This window comes from Mesoplodon bidens (assembly GCF_964165515.1).
Source record: "Mesoplodon bidens genome assembly, chromosome: 1".
NCBI classification, from domain to species: domain Eukaryota; kingdom Metazoa; phylum Chordata; class Mammalia; order Artiodactyla; family Ziphiidae; genus Mesoplodon; species Mesoplodon bidens.
This window is the reverse complement of record NC_138176.1, coordinates 86,734,802-86,750,707: the sequence shown is the minus strand read 5'-3', so window position 1 is coordinate 86,750,707 and position 15,906 is coordinate 86,734,802. Positions and strand designations below refer to the sequence as shown.

General features: G+C 38.0%; 1 protein-coding gene across 1 annotated transcript in view; it reads left to right on the top strand.

Moving 5' to 3' along the window:
* Nucleotides 1–14,858, top strand: part of TNIP3 (TNFAIP3 interacting protein 3) — a 34,869-nt gene extending 20,011 nt beyond the window's left edge. The window contains exons 8-11 of the mRNA XM_081250817.1: nucleotides 629–679; nucleotides 1,566–1,679; nucleotides 4,574–4,634; nucleotides 14,485–14,858. Coding sequence (XP_081106943.1) covers nucleotides 629–679; nucleotides 1,566–1,679; nucleotides 4,574–4,634; nucleotides 14,485–14,516 — 258 coding nt within the window. The 3' untranslated portion in view covers nucleotides 14,517–14,858. The remainder of the gene's footprint in view (nucleotides 1–628; nucleotides 680–1,565; nucleotides 1,680–4,573; nucleotides 4,635–14,484) is intronic.
* The last annotated feature ends 1,048 nt before the right edge of the window (nucleotides 14,859–15,906 follow it).

The window sequence follows — 15,906 nt, the reverse complement described above, 5'->3', positions numbered from 1 at the left end:
CCCAGCATAGGTGAGTCTGCTGGATGAGGTTGGGCCTTAAATAGCGAGAAGCACGAAGTGTAGCAGTGTGCCTTTGAAAAAGTTACTCAGCATCTCATGCCTTAGTGACCTTGTCTGTAAAACAGGAATAATAATGTTAAGTATCACATAGGGGTATTGGGAAGATTGAATGTGAGTTATTAAGCGTAAAGCACTTAGATCACTGTCTGGCATGTATTAAGTGCATATGCAACTTCTAAAATTTATTGTGGAAGCCTTTGACTGTACAATTGACCAATTCCAATTACATTCAATAAGCAGTAGAAGCTGTTTCTATATCCATATCTATGTCTATATCTATATTTATACCTAGAGCTAAATACATCAACCTAAAACTGAGAATTATAATGGCCCCAACAAATTGGAATAACAATTTTAAACAATCCAACTTTCCAAACTTCATTTGGGAATTTCAAGATAGAACCAGTGCCTGTCTGAAAAATCCAAAACTCAGCTATTTTCGCTGGCATGACTGTTATCAGGGCTTAACCCCCTTGATTTCTGAGTAGATCACTGCCCTCTGGGCCAAGAGTAGCTTTAGAACATTTGAGCTCTTTCTGGTATGCAAATGCCTTTGTTTTGTCCACAGATAAAAGCTTGTCAGATGGAGAAAGAAAAACTAGAAAGGCAATTAAAACAGGTATGTTGATCCTTACTTATATTCACCAGCCCTCTTGTCGTGTTTGAAATGCCGACTTTAAGTTTTACTCACACATTTATTCCCAAGTACAGCAGTTCCTCATGGTCCCAATTGAAGGCATTTTCAAACTCTGGTACAGATAGCCTACGACAACTCATGCTTTTCACTGTCAACTAAAATGTCAGTGGAGAGTTAATGCTTAGGTACCACCAAGGCCTCTCAACCCTAACACTCATGAAAAGCACATGTTACAGAACACGTTTTTACAGTAGTACAAGCTTTAGTGTGTGTTCATGCAAACGGAGATTTCTTCATAGACTCACAAACACCTGGGAAATATATTTCCTTAGTATTTCTTGCAGTTGCTTCCACAACAGTGGAAAACTACATCAAAGACTTGTGCCTTCTTTTGAGAAAGTAGAGTATCTTCTTGGGTATTGGAGCATTCTAGTCCATTGGTTCGCTAGGAGCCTTAAGGAATGAATATTGTTTCTCTTAATTCCTAATTTCCTCTCTGGACTTTAGTTATGTCATCAGTGTCTCTGGCTGCAGTTTAAGAAAATTTATTTTATGGCTTAAAGGCTGGTTCTTCTTCAGCAAGGACTATGTGAAGGTAACTCAGAGACACAAAGTTAACTCTACATACATTTTCAAGTGTTTCTAATTTCTTCAACATGGAAAAGTAGCTACAGCTTCACCTTAAGTAAAATTTGGCCTGTGAGCTTCATCTGTATCAGTCCAGAGTCTGCATTGACAGGCCTCCTATGTTGAATTTGTATTATGCCAGATTTAGGCTAAACCTTAAGATTTCAACCAAACTTTGTGATTGTATAAAACAAGTGTCAGTGTGATTCCCCAATTTCACCCACTTCCCGTGAACCAACAGCATTGTTCTCCTCAGATGTATTTCCCGACCAGTAACTACGGCTGGAATTTCCACCTACGGGATCCATACCTACCGAAAGGCCCTGGGGCTGTGCAGGATCTACAGAAGTACCCAGTACGTAAGAGCTCTCATTCCAACAAATAAGTGCTTATATCTCTAATAAGTGCTAATATTCTCTTTTGGTAGAAATGATGTCTGTCTCAGGAATTTTGGCACATAATACTGTCTACATAAAGAGCCTCTATTTATCTCAGCCTCTAATTTGCAGAGTTACAGTGGTCTATGTACATTATAATTATCTTTGGGACACTGTATCCATAGGACATATAGATAGGAATACATTAACTGACAGGTATCGAATTGAGCTAAAATTCCAGGAACAAACATATTACACTTTATATGGGTCATTTTTAATGACATACCTGACTCTACCAAAAAGACATTTCTGCGTATAAAGAAAAGAAAAGTGAATATAGCAAAACAGTCTGGGAGATACTTTTTTCAGTTGTAGACTTATATTCAACTACTATGAATATTGCTACATCTGTGCAAAATAGTTTTTGACATTTTCCAATTGAAAGGATCTTCTTAAAGGATCCAAGAAAAAGTGACCCACTTAAGTTGCTCTCTATGGCTGTGTCTACCCAAGCAAAATGAAGTGAACAGTGGAGCCATTAGTTGTGAGTGAAATTGATTTGGACAGTCAACCTGAATAAGTCAGACCCAGAGCACCCTCCCTTTCCTTCTCAATAACAGTGTTCCACCCACCATCCCCCATGGTCTGGAAGTTTGTCTCTACTCTCTATTTTTGCCTACATAGACAGAATCTTTATACAGGAAATAAATCATGCATTTTTCTGCATTTTGGATTGGCTCAGACAACCTCCTCCCCCTTAGTTATTATTAACTGTGTTTTTAATTAGGCAAAGAATCTGAGATTTTAAATCCTAGCAGGATTTTCCTAGCAGGACACTTAAGGAGTACATAGTTCTCTTAGTTGCCTGAAACTTCTCACACTTTTGTATTTGAGTATGACTCAGAAGCCCTTTTCCCAAGGGAAGAGATAATGACTCTTTGGGTGGTGGAAGGATGTCAGAATTTAATGAGCATCTCTTAGTTGACCCTGGTGTGACACAGCATACAGCTGAGAATTTGGTTTTTTTGTGTGTTGTTGTTGGTTGCTTCTTCTGTCTGCTCTCCCTTCTCCATTTTCTTTTTTCTTTACCCGTTTGCTTACATTTTACTTTTCACTAGAAACATTTCTGGGAATCTCCAAACACAGCTATCATTCTGTATTTTTTCCAGAATGTAGAAGGAAATTAATATTGTGGGAAGCAAAGAGATAGAAATTTACTAAGGAGTTTAGTTGTCTGCAGGTTAAGGAATTGGGGGAAATACTCTCGTGGAAGGTTAACTATAAATCCAATGAGTCATTGAAGTTTGCCTACAAGTAAGAATGACTATTTTCGTCAAATCTTCGTTTGTGGAAAGAAGGCAGAAGTTCACCTACTATAAAAGCTCATCAAACCTTTTCTATCAATTACAAGAGATAAGGCAGTCCAGATCACTTAAAATTATCACCAATTAAACATCTGTATTTGAAACAACATTCCAAGCCATGTAATGACTACATTTTCAATCAGTATTCACTTAAACAAAATCTCAGTATATGGAGAGAAATTACAGAAACTCCCAGAGTTCATTTTAAAAGAATATTTCATGTTTCGTGCTTATTTCTAAGCCTGAATTAAAGCACATGCAATAGTGTTTGTAAAATTATTGTATATTCACCTTCTTTTGGCAACTGTCCTGGAATATAAAACTGAGGCTCACGTCACTTATCCTATGTGTTATTTGAGACATCTAAAAATAAACCAGGAGATGAAAAACAGAGGTGATCTCATTTCCTCTTTTAGCTTTTTGTGGACCAAAAAAGAGCCAAGAGCCTAGGTGTCTGAGTGAGGGTAAAGTGGGGTCAGGCAGTACCAAATGCAGCATTTCTTAGCGTCTTAGATAATTGAACTCTTAGGCTACTTTCAGTGGTCTGGCAGCCCTGTAAAATGCCCCCTATTGGCTCGTTGTTAGAGAAAACTCCCCTGAGTTATTTTCAGGTGGTAATTGGATAATAGAACAAAGGGCCTGTCTTCTCTGGGTCTTGGGGAGAAGGTAGAGGAAGCAGGAACAAGCATCTGGAGCAGGAAGACAGACCAACCTCCTTGGCAGGGAAAGCTGAAATTCCTCTGTTCTAAGTGGTTAAATACAAAGATTCTGGCCTTGGAACTGTATTTTGAAATTCAGGTCTATAGTTTATGATTTATTTCAATGCAATTTGTTTAACAGGTTTCCTGATGTTCAATGTCTAGCTGTTCTTAATTGGTGTAAATCTAGGGAAAAAATCCCAAGAGAAAAATGCAAGTCTACCCTCTCTTCTCACTGACTGTCTAGTCTAAACTAAGCAATTTAGAATAGTTTCTGAAGAGGAACCGTACAAAGGGAAAGATTTTCACTCCTTTACCATCCTGAGCCTCTATAAGCCATGTCCTCATGTAATGGCTTAGATTTCTTCCTTGAGCCACCAGAAAACATTAAACTTGTACATTGTTGTCTTGGTCTTCCTGTTGCTTCCTGTGCGAGGGTTTTATAAAGAGTATTTCTTGATGATAAAGTCTTTTGTTTTATTTATGGGCTATAGTAAGTTTTACAAAAGTGTTTATACTTCTGCACATATCCAAAACACATCTGGTTTAAAAAAAAAAAAAAAGCCACAATCCCAAAGTAGTAGACATTCTGGCTGAACACAGAGTGGATTTAGGGGTGGGGGGTAGGGAGATGGTAATAGTGATGAGGGAGATAAGAGGGGTGAGCAAGATTGGCCACAGGTCTGGATAGAAACCCCTTTTGTGTTGCCTGCATAACAAAAGCCACATAGGGTAGTTATATTTTTAACATGCCACTATGTTTGGTTTGAAGCCCATGTTGCTATAATAATGTTTTATTTTTCCACACAGCCAGACCATCAGTGGTATGTTCCCGACCTGTTTCCGCCAGATGTGCAGGACAAGGCAAATGGTAAGACCACAGCTGTATTGAGCATTCTTTCATGTTTACATTTTAATGGACTCTTTTGGGGATGTTTACTCATACTCATACTCGGGGAGGACCCACTATAAAGTTGAGTTGCATACACAACTCTAATGTGATGCACCTGGGGTTAAATTGAACTCCTTTAGAAAAAGAAAATGTTCGAATGCAGAAATGCATGGATCTCAGTTCTGGCTTCTGTTCCTATTCCATCTCAGAGTCAGTATTCCATCTGGGGTTAGAAATGAGAACTTCCAGCAGAGCTGCATTATAACAACAACAACAAAGTTCTGTGATTCTACTGCAAAAGACAGATGCACATCCACTATTCCAGGTTGAGTTTGCTAGACAGATGTTTTAAATGTCACTGGCAGACAGACAAAGGAAACCAAAGGCTCAGAGCTGTGTTCCCTAATGACTAAATGTCAGGCTCCAAGTTTAGGCCAGAGTTACCCACAACGCCCACTTCTAAGTATGCTGAGAAAAATGAAAAAGTCACCTACCAAGTACTCACAACTAAGAGTACTCTTTTACCTTATTTTTCTTTGGTTTACCATTCTCTTCTTTCTTTCCAGAACCTGCTATACTTTCTACTGCTGTTTCTCTAGTCTCACGAGGCCACCCAGGAGTGGGCTGAATAAACTGGGCTATAATTATAATCCCTCTTCTGTTTTCATCACATATAATCAAAAGTCAGCAAAGGCTGCAGCATGTTTAAAATTCCATATGACACATACCTGTGACTCTAACTTGTTAATTTCCAGAGATTGGAATCTATCTACAAAAGCTGAAGAGGAGCCATATTCCAATTTCAGGCCATACTTGGAATATTATCTCATTTAGTTCACATCTGAGGTCACAGAATTCTAGTTTTTAGTACAAGGAATCCATTATGGAATGGAAGTAGAGAGCCGGGGATACCATATGTAATTTTCCAGTTGGGAACTTCACAAGTGCAAGGGCTTTTCATGGTAATCTACATAAATGGAGCCTCCTACAGCTGTGCAGCACACAACCTGGACAGCTGTACACAGCAGCACTGAGAGTGTCAAAGGCCGTAGCTCATAGTAGCATTATGGAGAAGAAAGATAAAAAGTGAGCACTCTAGGGCTTCCCTGGTGGCGCAGTGGTTGGGAGTCCGCCTGCTGATGCAGGGGACACGGGTTCGTGCCGCGGTCTGGGAAGATCCCACGTGCTGCAGAGCAGCTGGGCCCGTGGGCCATGGCCGCTGAGCCTGCGCGTCCGGAGCCTGTGCTCCACAACGGGAGAGGCCACACAACAGTGAGAGGCCCGCGTACCGCAAAAAAAAAAAAAAAAAAAAGTGAGAACTCTATAATAAAATGTCTAAGTATTTATCAGAAAACCGTAGAACTTTCTTTTTTCTTTTCTTTCTACTACTAATATAACCATTGGTTTTAATGAAGTTCTTGGGTTCCAGTCATAAAGGAGAGCTTTTAATAGAAAGGCGTACTATTAACCATAATGATTGTTGCATAATGTCTGTGTTTCTGAAATACATTAGCTGAGTTGCCATCCAATTATAGTTTCCCATTTTATATTATATTGGTCTGGAATGAACATTAAAGATATTTTCTCCTGAGTTGGAGTTTAATCCCTAGAAAATACAGTTATGCAGTAGAGAATTCACTAATATCATAAAGCCATTTATATATCACTATTGTATTCATCCTGGACCAAAGTAATAGAAACTAATGATTATATAAAATAGGAATGAATTGTGATGATCTTCAGAAACTAAATAACATGCAAAAATATAATTTTATGGTCAGTGGGTGAAACCTACTGATTTTTGTCTACTTGGGAAGAAATATAAGAGCTCTGTGATGTATAAACATGTTGTGTGACAGGTCTACAGATATAAAGTAAGTTTTATTATTATACCATTTTACAGATGAGGAAACTGAGGCTTAGAGAATTTAAGTAGCATGCCTAAATCACAGAGTTAGGAAGATTTAACCCTGGGATTAGATTCCAGGTATATAACACTTCAAAACCTGTGCTTGAATCATATCCTGTAGTGCCCTTGAAAAGCTACCTCTCTTACTATATGAAAATTCTCTAAAATGGTAGACATAAAAATGACAATGGGGGTCTTAACTTGGATAATTATAGGTCTAGTATCTAACCCTCAATAATCTCTTCTTCCTAAGAACTCATAGCATATATTATCTGTGCTTCTCATTCGACACTTAGAATATCACAGGTAAAAGACACAGTACTATGTAAGAGTAAGTGCATAATAAATGTGTTATGAGGTAAATCTTGCTTGGGCAGTCCTGGTGGAAACTGAAGGGTTATATTACCATTTGAAACCTGTCCTCCATACCAGCACTGCTCTGCAGCTGACTGTGGCTTGTCTAGAGCAGGGAAGAGGGCTGATCATGACTAGGGGACTATTACAGAAAGAAATCTCCTTACTTTAAAATCTACCTGCTTGGAATTCCTGTTGCCCCTCTTCTAGCTTCCAAAGCTGATGCTGTTTCAAAGCTCAAGCCAGGTCATGACACTTGGCAGAAGCTCTGAAATCACCCTTGTCACAAACATCCCACGTGCCATTATTTAATTTCGGTAGTGATTCTTGTTATTTTTTGTTTTATTTAATTGGAAATCTCCTTTTGCTTTGTTGATCCAACACAATTGCTCAGAGTTCTTAAAAATAATTGTGTAGTACTGATTGTTAAAAAAAATATGGGTTTAAAGAGCTTTTATTATAAAGATACTTTTATTGTCTCATCATATGACCAATACATTTATTCTCCACTATTCAAGAATATACTGCTAGTCAATAGAGCCTGTGTTTTGGACTAGAAATACCAAAATGCAAGCAATGGAAAGAAAAATGAGTGGCAAAATTAGACTCCGTTTCTGATAATCTATAAACAAACTATTTCTGAAAACTGCTATATGTTTTATTCATATAATACTTAAAATATTTTATTTACATTTAAATTAAAAGGATCCTTTTTAAAATGTGGATATTTAAATTAATATTAATTAGTACATATGCTTCCTAGATTGTCCTAGTTCTTGGTTTTTATTAATTTCCTATTACTCCTGACAAATTTATTTTTCTGACCCCAATATATGTAGGATATTTTTATCTTAGTATCTTCCTTTATAATTATTCCTCTTTTTATAATTTAACCTGAAATAGTGGCTCCAATGTCTACACATAGAGCAGCAGCCTTGTGATTTTTAAGAGGGACAGTGGGTACAAAATGGGTGACTAAACGTCTGTGCTACCACTAGAGCCTCCTCTGACATTCCCAGGGTCTGCGACAAGAACACAAGGAAAGCTGCATACTTTATTTGCAAATATTTAAACATTATGGATCAGGCTGAGAAGCTATTAAAGTATAGTCTATCCTCCTATTGATAAATATAACTGGAAGGCCAGCGTCAAATTTAGAACACTCAGATTCCAACCAGTTCTGTGCCAGAACACAGTGGTACAGGAAGACCTGAGCCATGGCCCACCCCCTTCCCTCCCACCTACCCACTGGGAGGGGTCTTGAGTGAGAATTTGAGGACAGCCAGCGGGCACATCCCAACTTCATATACCCCTCACTATCCTACAAACAGCACTCCTTGGCTTCGGGCCTGGGGAAGAAGACCACATGGGGCCTGGAAGCAGACCCAGTGTCACCTGGCAAAGAATCTGGGGGTCTGCTTGTGGGTGCCAGAAGCTTGTTTTAAAGGAACGTAGGTCCACATGATGAGGGGGAGTCTGGCTGGAGGAGGGCCAGAGCAGGGTCCTCTGAAAAGTGGGGACCCAGGGAAGGGCTCCCTGGCTGAGGATTAAGGTCAGTTGGTACTGAGTACAACATGCAACAGTCTTCAGGTCAACTGATTTCCAGCCTTGCTCTCAGCTACTGTCTGTGGTTATTTTAGAGTGCTTTGGGGACACACTGAAAATCAAATCTTCTTTCAGAACCTCAAGATTTAAATAAAGGTTTTCAAGACTTTGAGACTTTCCTAGCTTTCTCTTTGCATAGCATTAAATAATGGCATTTTTCTACATGATGTAGAAAATACAACATCTACATGATGTCCCCAGATGTCAATGGGTTACAGTTTCTGTTTAAACTTGTCACTTTACAAAGAACTTTTAATCTCATTTTATCTGTTATCAGAATGAGATGCAAAATGACTTCCATGTTTCCAGAACAATTATGGCACAGCAGAGTTAGTATAACCTTGAAAGCATGGTGTTTGTTTCCTCCTGTTTGAAATGTCAAAAGGCTATGTTTTCTGACTCTATTGTATGCCAATCACTTCTGTACCTTCCAAAATTTTCATATGGTATAGAGTTGAACTTGTCTAATGAGCTGGAGCTCAATTCTTACATATTTGGAATGGCATGAAATGTAGGCATGCAAGATTGTGTTGTGAGCAAACATCATTATTTCTTTACAATATAGAAGATCAAAGCCCAACCATTATAATTGGCCTTTACCGATGTCTAATAATAACTAATTAATTGAATACTGCCTGAATTCATTTCCTAGGGCTACCATAACAAAGTACCACAAACTAGGTGGCTTAAAACAGCAAAAATTTATGCTCTCACAGCTTTGGAGGCTGGAAGCCTGAAATCAAGGTGTTGGTAGGGTTGTGCTGCCTTCAGAGCCTGTAGGGGAGGGTCCTTCCTTGCCTCTTTCAGCCTCTGGTAGCCCCAGATGTTCCTTGGCTGTGGCAGCATAACGCCAATCTCTGCGTCTCTCTTCACGTGGCTATCTCCCCTCTGTGTCTGTGTCTAAATTTTCCTCTTCTTATAAGGACACCAGTCATATTGGATTAGGCTAATCCAGTGTAACCTCATATTAACCTGATTATGTCTGCAAAACCCCTATTCCCAAATAAGGACACGTTCATAGGTACCAGGGGCAAGGACTTAAACATATCTTTTGGGGGGACACGGTTCACCCAACAACACTAACTATATGCCAGAAACGATTTAAGGGCCTTATATTTATTATCTCGTCAAAACCTTACAGCAACCATGTGAAACGAGGACTGCCGTTGTCCCTGTTTTGTAAATGTGAAAACTGAGAAGCAGAGAGATCATGTAACTTGTCCAACCCCGCATGGGTGGTTATTGGCTGGGACACAGACAAGTCCACACAGTCTAGCTCCAAAGCCCACATTGTAACCACTAAGCAATATGGACCACCCCATGAAGATGTGGCACATATATACAATGGAATATTACTCAGCCATAAAAAGAAATGAAACTGAGCTATTTGTAATGAGGTGGATAGACCTAGAGACTGTCATACAGAGTGAAGTAAGTCAGAAAGAGAAAGACAAATACCGTATGCTAACACATATATATGGAATTTAAGAAAAAAAATGTCATGAAGAACTTAGGGGTAAAACAGGAATAGAGACACAGACCTACTGGGGGTGGGCTTGGGGATATGGGGGGGCTATGACGGGGCAAGGGAGAGGCATGGACGTGTATACACTGCCGGGCGTGGGGTGGATGGTTGGTGGGGGGTGGCCGCGTGGCGCGGGGAGATCGGCTTGGTGCTTTGTGGCCACCTGGAGGGGTGGGATGGGGAGGGTGGGAGGGAGGGAGACGCAGGAGGGAGGGGTTGTGGGAACAGATGTATATGTATGACTGATTCACTTTGTTGTAAGGCAGAGACTAATAAAAAAATTTTAAAAAGTAAAATGTAATAGTGTCATACTTTGCATTTATTCTATTTAAATAAATTCTAATGGTCCTGTCCTGAAAACCAGAATCTTTATTTCTCAGGGTGTGTCTTTTTTTTTTTTTGCGATACGCGGGCCTCTCACTGCTGTGGCCTCTCCCGTGACGGAGCACAGGCTCCGGACACACAGGCTCAATGTCCATGGCTCACGGGCCCAGACGCTCCGCGACATGTGGGATCCTCCCGGACCAGGGCACGAACCCGTGTCTCCCACAACGGCAAGCAGATTCCCAACCACTGCGCCACCAGGGAAACCCCCAGGTTGTGTCTTTTAATAACTGTCTTTATAACTATTTAAACATTACAGGTGATTTTACATTGGTAAATGGCTTGGATTAGTTGGATTTTTTCCAGTTCCTAATAGTATGAAGAGATAAAGGAACCAGTGTAAATAGTACTTAAGAAATGTAAGAAACAGAAGAAACTTAAAGACCATACTTTGTATAATGTTCAATACAGATGGATAAAATATTACAATATTTTTCTTTTATCAAATACATTATTTTCTTAATAAAGGAAATTAATTGAAACTTAGAGGCAGATAATTTTATGCCTGTTTCTAGATTGTTTGAAAAGAATTACAGGAGAAATGCCACCTCACCTTTAATGTTCTAAAGGTCAGCTTATCAGTAAACTAAATGATTTTGCTAAAAGAATAATAAAGTGCAAAAGTGTATTTACATGTACAGGAACATATGAAAATACAGATGGTAAATATATTCCTAGTCAGACATTGATTTTATAAGCAAAGACTAAACATTCTATTTAACATTTTGTATGAATAGATATAGAAGATAGATAGATGATAGATAGATAGATGATAGATAGATAGATAGATCCTAGATGAGAAAAATGCACACAATAAGTCTAGACTAGTCACAATTCCACCAGGTAAATAAAATTGTAGTAATTCTCTTAAATGGAAGATAAAAATCCATAGGGAAGGAAAGTAAGGTATATATTTTATTTTTCTGCATCTCAACTGGGAAGAAAGTCTACTTACCTTCCTTACTGTTCATGCCTAAGAGTTCACATTCTAAGAGGTTAGTGGGCATGTAGAGAGCAGAGTCCCCTCAATCCTTTTAAAACCCCTCTGTGGCACTGATACCCTCTCCACTCTTAACCACCAACTATACTTTAGATTCAGCTAATACTTGATGTAGAGTTGAGACATGGCTTCTTCCACCAAGATCTCTGGGGTCTATTCAGATCACTTTGGCATCAGGCTACTTAACCTGCACTCCTGTGAACATGGAAACCTACAGTGTAACCAAAACCATTAATAGATAGTTACCCAATTAGTGTGTAGAGTCCTTCACCAAGCAATAAGGCAAAGCCAACTCTTCCTAGCAGGTGAGGACCCACATTCCCTTGTGGTGTTTCTCTTGTCCTGCCCCCATAACTGCAGAGCCAAGTCTCACGACAGAAGTCTCTAACCAACTTCACTATATAAGGACACTCTGCCTTCTATTCAAGGAACTCAAGACCTGTATTTGCCTTTGTTCAGATTTCCATTCTGCCATGGATTATCTCATGGGCCATAGCTGCTCTCCATCTAAAACTTGGGGGTAGTAGCCCTTGCCTCTATACCTATTTCACAAGAGTGCTGTAAAAACTACACAGGAACTCATTTTTCTTAATGTTTTAAGATACCTAGAGGTAGGTATCATTAATTAATGGATTAATTCTAAACTTCAGGATTGGTTAGACCAGTAGATCATGCTTCTGGATCCAAATTTATGTTCTCACCATATTAGATATCTTTTCTTTTTGGAAATGCAAAAGCTTTTAAATTAGATTAAGGAATGCTTCCAGACTTTAAAAAATTATTATAAAGTTATATTCCCATCTAAACACATTTTTACCTATATTTTTATATTTTCTCAGTTTAGTGCATAATCATGTCTAGTCTGTCTTTAAAATACACCAAAAGTTCAAATATATATTGTAAATGAATTCTTTGCCATAAATTGTAATTCGGTGCCATAAATTGCATGTAATTTCAAAAATGTACACTGCAAATATCTTAAGAACGTTATGTGGCTAAGTTCCTGTAGAAACTGTAGCTAACATTTCTGAGAAAGTAAGATACTTATTATGTTCAATATAACTTTCCAAGATGGCATTAAATATTTTTTTCTTTTTTTATTGAGGTATAGTTGATTTACAATATTATATAAGTTTCAGGTGTATAACAGTGATTCACAATTTTTGAAGGTTATACTCTGCTCATAGTTCATTATAACATATTCATCCATTCATTATAAAATATTGTCTATATTTCCTGTGCTGTACAATAAAACCTTGTAGCTTATTTATTTTATGCATGGTAGTTTGTACCTCTTAATCCCCTGCCCCTTTCTTGTCCCTCTCCATTCCCTCTCCCCACTGATAACCACTGGTTTGTTCTCTATATTTGTGAGTCTGTTTCTGTTTTATTATATTCCCTAGTTTGTTATATTTTTTAGATTCTACATATAAGGGATATCATACGGTATTTATCTTTCTCTGTCTGACTTATCTCACATAATACCCTCCAAGTCCATCTATGTTGTTGCAAGTGGCAAAATTTCATTCTCTTTTATGGCTGAGTAATATTCCATTATATATGTATTATGTATTATATATATTATATATATCCATTACACATGTAATGGATATATATAATACATATAACATTATATATATATATATATATATATATATATATATATATATATATATATATATATCCCACATCTTCTTTATCCATTCATCTGTTGATGAACACTGAGGTTGCTTCCATATCTTGGCTATTGTAAACAATGCTGCTATGAACATTGGAGTACATATATCTTTTTGAATTAGTGCTTTTGTTTCCTTCGGATACATACCCAGGAGTGGAATTGCTGGATCATACGGTAGTTCTTTTTAGTTTTTTTGACGAAACTCCATACTGTTTTCCACAGTGGCAACACCAATTTACACTCCCACCAACAGTGTCCAAGGGTTACCATTTCTCCACATCCTTGCCAACATTTGTTATTTGTAGTCATTTTGATGATAGCCATTCTGGCAAGTGTGAGCTAGTATCTCATTGTGGTTTTGATTTTCATTTCTTTGATGATCAATGATGTTGAGCATCTTTTCATGTGCCTATTGGTCAAATGACTGTCTTCTTTGGAAAAATGTCTGTTCAGGTCTTATGCCCATTTATAATTGGGTTGTTTGTTTGTTTGTTTTGATATTGAGTTGTATGAGCTATTTATATATGTTAGATATTAACCCCTTATCGGTCATATCATTTGCAAGTATTTACTCCCATTCAGTAGCTTGCTCTTTCATCTTGTTTCCAGTAGATACCTTTTTATATAGTGGCTGCAGTTCTCAGAAGAATATTTTTTCAACCTGAAAAAGTAACCTTTTATCTTCCTGTTACTAAAATGTTAGTTTAGCATATCTTTGAAATACCAAATGCAGGGCAGCAAGTATAAAACATTTAACATATACTAAAATGTTATCATGAATCAGGAAAACACCTTATTTCTTGGCATTTATGCGATTTTTTTTCCGTTGCCATGAGTAGACTTCTTTGATTTTGTTTTCCCTATGGCACTTATTTGTGGCATTTTATCCTGGTCTTACTAAAATATTCCTAATTTTTCATATTGGTTTTCATGATACAATCTCACATCGTAAGAACTGTGATCTTTTCTATGGCTTCGGCAAGAACGCACCCAGTATCGTATTTTTTAAGTAATTTATTTGGCAGTTATCTCTCTGTGGGATGAGTACTGAACCAAATAGTAACACATATGACTCACTTTCATAAGCAAATGCCAGAGCCACCAAAGTGCCAGCAAGAATGAGTAGTATATCCTTGTCAGGCATGATTAGGACTAGGCCACAAGTGATTTCACAAAATGGTAAGCATATGTCAGTCCTGAAAATAATAACCTTCCATTTGCTGCCTCTTGATTTCTCAGTGTAAACTTGTGGGTGCTCATGAATAAAATACTTCTTTTCTCGCCAGCCTCGATGTTTATGTTAGCCCTAAGCCAGAAGAAGAGAAATTAATTTTTAATTTTCAACCTGAAACATTTTCCTGCTGTTTTTCATAGGTTTCTCCTCCGAAAAGAAAGCCAATGCGTAGAAGCACACGCTGTTGGAGGAGCACACAGGCCGAGGGAGAGCTCAGCTGAGGGCCCTCGTTCCTCTTTTTACTGTGGCTTGTGTCTGCCACACCTGCACATCACCTCCTCCACTACTTATACCTGGTAACGTTTCCCTTTGGCATGGATGGAGGACAAGGCTGTGACAGCTGAGATCCTGATCAAGTCCTAGGGGCTAAAATTATACAACCTATCACAACTTCCAGCTTCCTTGGAATGAGAAAATCCTAATGTGATGGTGATGGCTTTGCTGCGTACATATATACTTAGAGAAGTAGTTCAGAGACATCGACTTGCAGTTAAATCTGTGTTTTTCTTCCTGTGCATTTGCGTAATTATTAACAAAAAATGTAACTGTTTTCTCAAACCAATTAAAACAGAAAACGAATGTATCCATATTTTATTGCAATTAAATTATACAGTGACGTGACAGATGTCTAAAGATTAAGCAGGTTTAAAAGTATTAAGTTCATCCATTTAATAAGGATTCTACTAGGACCAACTGGAGATCATCTTTGCGAGGAGGTATAAAGCAGGAGTGTGAGATTCACAGATATCTGTACTTCCAGAAGTAACTAAAGAAAACCAGGAGCATCAACTGAAGCTGCAGTCCAATAAACAATCCAGAGATAAGAGCTGAGACTATCTAGCTCTAACTTCCAAAAGTTATTCTGCTTAATTCCATCTCAATCTTTTTTTGTTTTTTCAATTTCTGGAAATACTTGAAGCTTTGTGTAATAGGAAGATGAAAGAGCCTTACTAAGCAGTTAAATACTTTCAACCTCAGTCTTTGGCTATTTAATTCTTGATAATTCTTGAGAAAGAATTATCCTTCTCTTACGTTAATTCACTAAAGCTTTGCTTTTTCTACTACTGATTAAAGAGACAAATCATTCTTGGCCAATACTTCAGTATAAGTGAATCAGAAAAACAATAGTTGCATCATAACATTTTGGTGTATTTTTTTAAATTTCCATTTCCTTGAATTAGTGAAAAAGTCATTGCAATCCAACTTCTAGTAGTGGATTAAGTTTGCCAACTGAGGTGTGCTCACCAGAATAAAAATTGAACGTATATATAAGAAGTACCCCTTGGTAGCCCTGTTATAGGTCAATTCAACAGCAGTAAAACATGATTTAATCATGCCATTACTATTACTGAAGTCATCCTATTACTAATTAGCAAACTGCCAAACATTGGCAAGATTGTACAAATGCTAATGTATTGGGAGAAAATCCAGTTTAGGCGAGACCTAATTTCATTTGAACTCCCGGTGGGTGACTGCAAATGTGCAAAGAGGACCCCTTGCTCAGAGTACTACTGTAGTTCCAAGAAGACAGGTTTCCATGTCTCAGGCCTGCGAGTCAGCCA